At 40.7% G+C, this 11,410-nt stretch overlaps 1 protein-coding gene across 1 annotated transcript; it reads left to right on the forward strand.

Annotated features, from left to right (window-relative positions):
• Nucleotides 1–3,632: 3,632 nt before the first annotated feature.
• Nucleotides 3,633–9,666, forward strand: LOC114796843 (acetylcholinesterase collagenic tail peptide-like). The gene is made up of 9 exons (XM_028991338.1): nucleotides 3,633–3,721; nucleotides 3,835–3,913; nucleotides 5,848–5,892; nucleotides 5,975–6,010; nucleotides 6,279–6,359; nucleotides 6,460–6,556; nucleotides 6,642–6,751; nucleotides 6,867–6,989; nucleotides 9,601–9,666. The coding sequence occupies exons 2-9, from the start codon at nucleotides 3,860–3,862 to the stop codon at nucleotides 9,664–9,666; spliced, it is 612 nt and encodes a 203-aa protein (XP_028847171.1). The 5' UTR covers nucleotides 3,633–3,721; nucleotides 3,835–3,859.
• The last annotated feature ends 1,744 nt before the right edge of the window (nucleotides 9,667–11,410 follow it).

Genomic DNA, 11,410 nt, shown 5'->3' on the forward strand with positions numbered 1-11,410 from the left:
AGTTCTTTGTGGTAAAGAATGTTTTCATTGTAGGCTACCAGATAGCCAGACACACCCACTGCCAGCTCCGCCCACTAAATTTGTCCACCAATGGGAAACGTCGACCTGTGCCTCATTGCAAGACAGCCAGACCAGCCCATTAATTATGTCCACTAATGGGAAACTTCCAACTACGCCTCATTGCGAGATGCAAGACGGCAATGTGATTGTGTTGTAGGACAGGGCTAATAAGGATTTTCTAGGTATTTGCGAGGGTTACTTTTCACTGATGTTTCGTTTTATATTTACTTTTACATTTACAACACGTGGCAGACACCCTTGTCCAGATCGACTTACAAAGTACAATCAGGTTACCATCAGTGAAGTAATCAGTTCTGGTTCACTAGGACCTCAAACTATGAATCTGATCATGAACTGTGTTTTTAGTTTCTTCAATAAAAGTTAGATAAAAAAAATTATTTACAAGTTTCAAGCATTGTCAAAAGAAGTAGGCCTTAGGCCTCATCCACACAAGAATATTTTTGCTCCAAAACGGTAAAATGTCCAATCTGGCTTTGCAACTTTTTACATAGGCCCAGAAGTTGAGCAAGGGTGGGTGCGTTACATATTCAACACACTTTTAACACAGAACTTTTTGGCCTCAGGACCCAGATATATAAACAGACTGTGTGTAACAAAACCCCTTTCCTTAAATTATAGATTCAGGGGAACTTTGGGGAAATAAATGGACAACATTCAGACATGAAATGTCAGAGAATATGGTTCTTCTGTTTAAATATCGATTTATTTGTTAACATTGCAATTAATCGGAATTGAACTTCCACAGGTTGGTCGCTCTGGTATCGCAATTGGAGGCATGAAGATCATTATTAAATGATCTTTCAACAACTAAAATAAATACATGCCTCCAATTGCGATCCACTTTGTGTCCTCATCCCTGCCACGATCAACGCTCGGCTGTCCTATACAGGGGGTTCTTAGGGGCCCTATTTATAATTAAATAGCATGTTGCGATCACTTTAGTTATCTCATTAACATTTTTTTAAGACAGGTTCAGTTCATGTTGTTGTTGTCTACATCTTCTGTGAAGTCAGAATCCATAAGGCAGCTGATGTAATCTTGGTTTTCGCTATTTTCATTATCATCTTTGTCACCATCTCCACATTTTCTATGAGAGATTTGACTGTTGTGGTCGATGTTCCCATCTTTTAAAAAATCGGGTTCAGAAAGACAGCTACCACAGTCTTGGATTTGCCAATCATCTTTTAAGTCAAACCAGTCGACAGTGCTGTCATTGTTGCGTGACTCGTTTTTTCCTTTTTGGTCTAATGCTCGGTATTCTTCATGTAAGGGACTGCTACTGTCCATCCTGTGTGGTTCCAAGTCTTGACGTGAGAATTGACTTCTCTCTTCAGTCCATAATGGTCGTGTTCTACGATTATACATATGTCGACTGTGTTGATGTTCACTGCGCTTCCTGTGTCTGTAAGGTGGGTAATGTGGGTAAGTACTGTGGTACTTCCTGTAAGGCAAGCGTCTTCTCTTTTCCTCTTTCCTGGCTGAATGATATGCTTGGCGTGGGTAGTGTCTTCTTTCTTCAGTCCATAAGGGTCTTTCTCTATAATGATTCCTATAAGGTTCTACTCTACGGTTAATCTTGTAAGGATTTTGCCTATATACTCTGCGCTCTCTGTATCTATGGCATGGGCACTCCTGCCTTGAATGCATTTCTTGATAGCGTCTGCTGTCTTCATGTCTGGTGGCAAAATTAGATTCTCTCCACGGTTGGCCATGTGAATGGGTCGAGCTCATTTCACCCCTGTGGAAGTAGGGCTGGTGGTCTCTTCTTCGGTGAGGACGATCTCTTTGGTCATCAGTACTTTTATCATCCGACAGTTCACTTCTGTTTGCCCTGTATGAGCTTTCAGAAGCACTCTTCATTGTTGAATCCATCATTTAATTGAAATTCTTTTAAGATACGATCTCTATAAATAGATCATATCGAATATGATTTTAGTACTAAATAGATTCTTTGGCATAAGAATGTTAAAGAACATGAATATGGTCACAGTTCTTTGTGGTAAAGAATGTTTTCATTGCAGGCTACCAGATAGCCAGACACACCCACTGCCAGCTCCGCCCACTAAATTTGTCCACCAATGGGAAACGTCGACCTGTGCCTCATTGCAAGACAGCCAGACCAGCCCATTAATTATGTCCACTAATGGGAAACTTCCAACTACGCCTCATTGCGAGATGCAAGACGGCCATGTGATTGTGTTGTAGGACAGGGCTAATAAGGATTTTCTAGGTATTTGCGAGGGTTACTTTTCACTGATGTTTCGTTTTATATTTACTTTTACATTTACAACACGTGGCAGACACCCTTGTCCAGATCGACTTACAAAGTACAATCAGGTTACCATCAGTGAAGTAATCAGTTCTGGTTCACTAGGACCTCAAACTATGAATCTGATCATGAACTGTGTTTTTAGTTTCTTCAATAAAAGTTAGATTAAAAAAATTATTTACAAGTTTCATGCATTGTCAAAAGAAGTAGGCCTTAGGCCTCATCCACACAAGAATATTTTTGCTCCAAAACGGTAAAATGTCCAATCTTGCTTTGCAACTTTTTACTATGCCCAGAAGTTGAGCAAGGGTGGGTGTGTTACATATTCAACACACTTTTAACACAGAACTTTTTGGCCTCAGGACCCAGATATATAAACAGACTGTGTGTAACAAAACCCCTTTCCTTAAATTATAGATTCAGGGGAACTTTGGGGAAATAAATGGACAACATTCAGACATGAAATGTCAGAGAATATGGTTCTTCTGTTTAAATATCGATTTATTTGTTAACATTGCAATTAATCGGAATTGAACTTCCACAGGTTGGTCGCTCTGGTATCGCAATTGGAGGCATGAAGATCATTATTAAATGATCTTTCAACAACTAAAATAAATACATGCCTCCAATTGCGATCCACTTTGTGTCCTCATCCCTGCCACGATCAACGCTCGGCTGTCTTATACAGGGGGTTCTTAGGGGCCCTATTTATAATTAAATAGCATGTTGCGATCACTTTAGTTATCTCATTAACATTTTTTTAAGACGGGTTCAGTTCATGTTGTTGTTGTCTACATCTTTTGTGAAGTCAGGATCCATAAGGCAGCTGTTGTAATCTTGGTTTTCGCTATTTTCATTATCATCTTTGTCACCATCTCCACATTTTCTATGAGAGATTTCACTGTTGTGGTCGATGTTCCAATCTTTTAAAAAATCAGGTTCAGGAAGGCAGCTACCACTGTCTCGGATTTGCCAATCATCTTTTAAGTCAAAACGGTTGACAGTGCTGTCATTGTTGCGTGACTCGTTTTTTCCTTTTTGGTCTAATGCTCGGTATTCTTCATGTAAGGGACTGCTACTGTCCATCCTGTGTGACTCTTGACGCGAGAATTGACTTCTCTCTTCAGTCCATTATGGTTGTGTTCTACGATTATACATATGTCGACTGTGTCGATGTTCACTGCGCTTCCTGTGTCTGTAAGGTGGGTAATGTGGGTAAGTACTGTGGTACTTCCTGTAATGCAAGCGTCTTCTCTTTTCCTCTTTCCTGGCTGAATGATATGCTTGGCGTGGGTAGTGTCTTCTTTCTTCAGTCCATAAGGGCCTTTCTCTATAATAATTCCTATAAGGTTCTACTCTACGGTTAATCTTGTAAGGATTTTGCCTATATACTCTGCGCTCTCTGTATCTATGATATGGGCACTCCTGCCTTGAATGCATTTCTTGATAGCGTCTGCTGTCTTCATGTCTGGTGGCAAAATTAGATTCTCTCCACGGTTGGCCATGTGAATGGGTCGAGCTCATTTCACCCCTGTGGAAGTAGGGCTGGTGGTCTCTTCTTCGGTGAGGACGATCTCTTTGGTCATCAGTACTTTTATCATCCGACAGTTCACTTCTGTTTGCCCTGTATGAGCTTTCAGAAGCACTCTTCATTGTTGAATCCATCATTTAATTGAAATCCGTTCAAGATACAATCTTTATAAATAGATAATGTAAAATATGATTTTAGTACTAAATAGATTTTTTGGCATAAGAATGTTAAAGAACATTAATATGGTCACAGTTCTCTGTGGTAAAGAATGTTTTCATTGCAGGCAATGAAAAAGACATATTGCGATTATTGAGATCAATATTGCGATATGCGATGTGATAAAGGACACTTGCTTGTACATCAATGAAAAGTCGCATGAAACATACAAACTACTTATAACAACTTGAAATTCCCAGTGCTTTCAAAATACAATATTCTACAAAATTAAATAATCACAAAAACTCTTTTACATTACTGTCGAACGACAAACCCTGATAAGGCTAAACAACTGTTTTGATTATATTTGGCCATTATAAAATCCCGTATTATAGTTCTTACGTTTAACCAAATCGTTGTTTGGATTCCTTCTCTACAATATCAGACGAATCCGCCCTTATCTGTCAACCCAGGCCACCCAACTACTGGTTCAGTCCTTAGTAATCTCACGACTTGATTACTGCAACTCCCTTCTAGCTGGTCTACCACTATGTACCATCCGACCTCTACAACTAATACAAAATGCAGCAGCACGACTGATCTTCAACCTTCCTAAATTCTCCCACACCGCCCCTCTGCTACGTTCCCTCCACTGGCTCCCAGTAGCTGCACGCATCAGGTTCAAAATACTGATGCTGGCCTACAAAGCCAAACATGGAGTAGCACCATCCTACCTCACAGCCCTTATTACACCTCGCACTGCACCTCGTTTTCATCTCTGAAGGTACAAGGGAAACATTCATCTAGACTCTTCTCCGTCTTGGCCCCTCGGTGGTGGAAAGAACTTCCACTCGAAGTCAGAACAGCTCAGTCACCTTCAAACGACAGCTCAAGACCTACCTCTTTAAAGAATATTTAGATTAAATTGTAACTTTAAGCAGCAGCGCAAGCTGACAGCCGTTATCCATCCTCACAGGCCCAGATCACTCTTCTCCTGTCACTCCTCAGAAGCTTTAATGGAGGACGTTTCATGTCAGCTCTACCATCTGCGCCAGGGATCCTGTACAGTCAGTCACTTCACGGTGAAGTTTTGAACCCCTGGCAGCCAAGACCCCCATGGGCCTCCACACACTCTGAATTATGAATGATGAATTATGAATTATGAAGCTCTGCGTGATGGTCGGTCAGGAGATGCCTTCCTCTATTGACGCACTTGTGAACTGTCACATGACCTCGTTCATGTGACTGTGAAAACGCGAAACTGAGTGACGCGTCCGGTATTTAACCTGGTAATCAATGCTCTGTCATTGTTGCTTCGTGTATGACACATGGCTCACCTACTCACTTGAAGCGGTGGTGACTCACCCACCTCATTGCGCCATTTCCCCAATTGGGCTCTTCCTCTTTATCTCCTCTACTATTGGTCTTACCAGGAGTTCAGAAAACCATGCTTATTTTTTTGTGTTGAGCCCCATGGCAAGCATGGTGCATTGAGCGGAACTCCCTGCCCACGTTCTGCACATCCGGCTGCATCCGCCATATGCCTGGTCCCGTTCTCCTGCAGCTGCCTCTCTTCTGCCCGCATCCCCAGTGCCCCAGGGGGGTCACCTATGCTCCAGTCTCTCCAGCCAACCCAGCATGTTTCTGCATGCGTCTTCCCACAGCAACCCTGACATTAACCGATGGAGCAGAGTCTGGAGTTGTGAAATCTCAGTTGTTGCAATTTATAAAATTACACTTGTACAAATTGGTTCCATTTCTGTATATCTTTTAGCCCTACCCTTTACATTGCATTTTTGTGATCTAACAGGGTGACAAGGGCCGGAAAGGGGACCAAGGAACATTAGGAGAATCTGTAAGTCACAGATTTCATTTGATATACTGCATTTTTCTCTTATACGTATTCTGAACTTCATGTAATGTGTTATTATTTATAGGGCTCCATTGGAAACCGTGGTTTCAAAGGCCAGAAGGTAAAACACAAATACATTTGCAATAGGTACATTTATGAAGACTTCTGAGAAGCACCACATTTATGTACAAGTTTATGAAATGGATTTAAGCAATTTTAACAAATTGTCATGGTTATGCTCTGAGCATAGCATTTCCAAATCTCATAACTCTTGTGAAATGTTCCTGGTGGAAAGCGGTGCACTGGCGACTAATCACGAGTGGCCAAGACTTGTGAATGCACAACACAGCAACGAGTTGACCTCCAAATTCTCACATATCTTTTTTTAGGGTATTAGGGGACTTAAAGGATACTCTGGGCTTCATGGACCACTCGGTCCAAGAGGAATTCCTGGGGGACGGGGACGAGCAGTTAAGTATTCAACTGTAAAATTTCTTCCGAAACCATTGTGTGCATGACCTGTTGAAGCATATTTTAATCAGTCTTGGATCCTGCGAAAATGCATTTCAGGGAACGAAAGGTCGCTCTGGGCCACATGGATTAGCAGGACGTGTTGGCACAGATGGCTTTCCTGGCCATGTTGGAAAGCCAGGGGTGCCAGGGACAGGTGCAGATTTATTACAAATTTTACATAAATATGCACAAACATAGTGTATACGTGACAATTAACGTGTAGCTTGGGTACCTTGCAGTGAATCTTCTGCCTGGGCCAGAAGGAGAAAGGGGTTTCAGTGGACCTCCAACATCGTGTAACTGCTCCAGGACAATCCATATTCACAAGCCACAACTTAAGGTTCTGCCTGTATGTATAAAATCAATACTGAATTGATCAAATGCAAATTGATCTATTAGACCCATGTACATGCAACACTGACATACGCATTTGAAACGCATGTAAGAAACTGTACTTTTAACAGGATATATATATCATAAATGATAAGGAGGATATGCTTGAAATACAGTCAGAGAAAGCCATGGTCCTGAGGAGGGACACGCACACGCTATTTGTCTTTATTGACTCTGAGTGGGCCAATGTCCAGGTGAGTAACTTTAGCTTTCAGTGAGAAATTTCCATCATTTCAGTACAACTATTTCATGCGTCTATCACACATGGTACACTTATTTATATTAAATGAAATAATTATCTATGCTTAAACTTTAATCCAAGGACGGACCTTCACTTTGCAATGTTTGTTTGTTTCAGGTTTCAAGACCAATTAACAATAATTAAATGACTGGCATGGTATGTGGTGCCACTAGCAAACATGCATGTCTGCATTGTCCAGATTAAGAATTGATTATTAAAACGTTGCTTGTCTCAACGAGTTGCTTTTAACGGCACGTCAGTAAGCGTAACTACTTAAGTTCATTTCCACTCACGCTTTAATTGTCACGCTCTTGTCACATTGTTAACGAACCTATAAATGACACAGCACGGGCACCGGCCCGCTGTGATATGAAATAAATGAACTGGTAAGAAAACCAACCCTATGTGCTCTTTCAGTCCTGGGGGATTCCGTTCTGTCGCATATTAATTTACCTTCTCAACATGTCCTTCCTGAGTTCTTGGTGGCTGTGGCGGGATTTGTCGCCATTTGTTGCCATGTCCGCTTATTTTACGCGGGGCTTACTTTGTTTTCGCAAAGTCGCGCGTAGACCTTTGCATTATAACACATGCGTGTTTAGGCTTGTTTCCTTCTTTCGTCAGTTGTATTCTTTTTTTGTCAGTTTGCAAGCTTTTTCTCGCGACATCTGGCAACCCTGAACGCGTAACGGTAGGTAGGTAGGAAAAAGGCATAGATATGAACACAATAGATGTCTCATTGAATGGGGGCATCTAAGGGAGCGAATGCGTCAATAGAGCCGCCATCTTGGGATGGGCTAGTGCTCCTTTTAAATTAATAAACGTCTATCAGCGCCATGGTGGAATATAGAATAAAAGCAAAATTGAGTTCGTTTCAAATATCAGACATGTATTTCTGACCTTATTTTTATGTACAAAAAGTAATCAGACAATATTTGTTTTTTTTTTTCATTTGAAATAAACTTAAACTGCACTCTAACTACATTCAGAACAATGCAAATACAAACAACTCAAAAAGGCCAGCAATGTTAGCTGAAAGACCCTTCCAATCTTCATTATAATCCCTGTAGCTTTCACCACTCATCCATTGATATTTACACTTTTGTCCAAAGCAACAAGAATTTGTAAAGATTTGTAGAGAACTATAGACAAGCTGTACACAATGCATTTTTCAGACAAGGAAAATACTTTATTTTTTATATTTAAACATCAATTTACGTTCTTATATGGAAAAAATGGTCCATACACAGAGGCATTTTTGTAGATTTGTCAAGAACTGCAATTCACACAGGTGTCAGAACAGAAGCCGCCACTTTCCTATAGGGTGTGTGTAGGGTCACCAACTGTCGAAATATGGGTGATTGTCCAGTCTGGGGCAGCTCCCATTACTTATTCCAATCACAGCCTCATCCGCTAATAATAAGACTACTGTAACCATGACAAAACTCATGCAAATGTGGCCATGAGTTATAGACTGTTTCAGGGATGTCAAACTCAACATCCTTTAAATTCAAATTCAAGTTCAACATTTATTTGTCACGTACTGAGTCACACACAGTATGATATGCAGTGAAAAGCTTTTGCGACTGCTGTTGACCTCAATATTGCAAATATTGCAAGTATTCAAGTGAAACCAATATGCAAATACCGCAAACATTACCAAATATTACAAAATTATGTTTTTAAACATAAAATATGTGTAGGGTGAAGGTGTGCAAATGTGTAAAGTGAAGTTTCAGCAAAATTCTGTGGGGATTGAGTCCAGAAGTGATTGAAAGTTCTGGAGTGTATTAGTGTGCTGTCCCTTGCAGTGTCGTTGTTGTTGAGAGCTCGTATAGCCTGCGGGAAGAAGCTCCCCCTCATTCTCTCTGTGTTGGACTTCAGGGAGCGGAAGCGCTTCCCTGATCGCTGCAGAGAGGACAGTCCATTGTTGGGGTGGCTGAGGTCCTTCACTATCTTCCTGGCCCTGGTCCAGCACCGCTTGCTGTAGATCGATTGAAGGTCAGGGAGCTGGTGCGTTCAGCTGATCGAACCACCTGTCCTGCATGGTGCTATTCCCAAACCAGTTTGAGATGTTTCTCGTCAGAGTCTCTCAGGCGTCTGAGGTGGTAGAGAGGATGCCATGACCTTTTCACCACGGTGTTGATGTGACAGGACCACGACAGGTGTTATGGGAAATTTAGTTCCCCCATGTTCCCCCTGGCACGCACTGATTTCAGTTCATGACGTCACACGCTACTGCAACTTCTCTTTATTTAGACGTTTTCTCTTAACATTTTAATGTATTTTTTCTAATTTTTTGAATACTATTCAAAACGATTGAAGTCGCTGGACAGGATGTTAAATTGCCGGAGTAGATGTGCGTTAGTCTAGTTGTAAAAGTATATCATGAGTGACTGTTATCTGTACTCGCGTGTAATTAGGTACCCGAGTGATTTCCATTAGTGGATGTATGATGAACAATTGCACACACACACACACACCAATATATTGTTGTTACGTCTCTGGACGTATGCTCCCACGTGTTCTGTGTGTCTGGCTGTGTTTTTGCGCCCTGTCTCTTTTAGGTTATCCCCGCTGGACCATCCCTCCCGTTAGCTGTCCGCTGTATTATTGTTCCTCACTGTGAATAAAAGCACTGTTTATATGTTTGGTTTGTTTGTGTGTGTAACAGTGGACCTCCTCCTCTCCAAACCCTTGTCGTGTTTCTTAGACCCCTAGACTTAGGAACGTGACAATTGTATGTATATACAGATATTTTGAATACTCTCATCTATTGTGTTCTCAGACTATTTATTGTATAGTGAACTTCTTATATTAAACTGTTTGAATATTATCTATGATATTTATGTTTTGCTGCTCTTGTACTGTCATTTTCTGCCATGACAATGTAAATTTCAAACTTGTGGAACTAATAAATGATCGTCTTGTCTTATCTGACATCTGGTCACCCTACCTAAAAATTAGGGGGAATATTTTTGCCAGGTACCCAGGACATAACTGCCCCTCCACCAATACTACATCAGCAACATGTAATTATGTGCCTGGGTAGTTTACAGACATCTGTCATACTTCTTAGCCTAAATAATAGGGGGAATATAATTTCCTGGTACTCAGAATATTTGGTTCTCCCCTGTTACAACTGGTATACAGGAACTCTGGACCCTAATATTATTATTACTACATCAGCAACACCAGGATCAGGTGCTAATTCATGTTAAGGAGAACATGAAGAAAGCCAGGGACAAAATTAGGCAAAGGAACAAAGCATTTCATTTCCTGCAACAAATGACATCAGTGAAGCAGAGCCAGACGAGTCATGGGTATGGAGGATGCAACATCCATACACACACAAGCAAACCTACTTCTTAAAAATCTCCAATACATGTAATTTCATATCTATACGAGGCAAGCTTAATGAGACAGCTATCTAACAGTAATTCAGATTATTCTCTTTAACAGATTTCCTGCAATGACGGTGGCCAGGGGTTTCACTTGAGTTGTGCTGGAAATCCAGGATTATTTCTGCATACAGTGTGAGAAATAAGGAACTGGAACGGAAAAGAACAGGAATACAAAATTGTTTGTTAGAAAAGTGTTTATTGATTATGTTCATTTTAGTTTTGTGTGTGTGATTTGGAAAATATCTGTATATACATTAGAGGTGGGCATAGATTAATTTTCTTAATCTAGATTAATCTCACTGTAATCTTGGAATTAATCTAAATTAATCTAGATTAAAATGGCTCATTTGAATTCTGCCGAAGGCATTCAGAATATGTGTGCTACCCAAATAATGACTAAAAGTAAGTCTTTGAGAACAGGTTTTTCAAGCCAGGTGGCACATTAGACCAGGGGCTCATCTCCTGTTTCCAAAATGCATCACAAACTGCTTGAGAAAGCTGTTCTACTATGATAATTGGTGATCAATAAGATGTACTTGTGTTTACCAACTGTTTATTCAGTTAAATAGCTGCATCCATGTTACCACGTCACGTTTGATGTGGTAATTTCACAGTTCGAAGACTCGTTCTCGCCCCCTACAGTGCAATTCGGCTAGGTATACCTCCGCGCTAAAATATCAAGGTGAAAGTCATCATAGTGTAGCGGTTCTTCTTCTGCGTTGTGTAACTTTCTGATTTCGTTTCTTGAACCACAAATGATGAGCTGACACCCAAGAGATTTTCTGTGCAAAGTGTATTCTGTACAAAAAGCAAGGTCGCGTCAGAACATCGCGTCTTTCTGCACCTCTCTCTACAATATACAGTATTAAAAGAACATAAAATGCAAAATATTCCTAATATGTACATAAATTAAAATGAAAGAAATAACTTTTTGCACACAAACCCAACGCACCTCTCACAACTCATGCCATGT

Source organism: Denticeps clupeoides, chromosome 9 (assembly GCF_900700375.1).
Source record: "Denticeps clupeoides chromosome 9, fDenClu1.1, whole genome shotgun sequence".
NCBI classification, from domain to species: domain Eukaryota; kingdom Metazoa; phylum Chordata; class Actinopteri; order Clupeiformes; family Denticipitidae; genus Denticeps; species Denticeps clupeoides.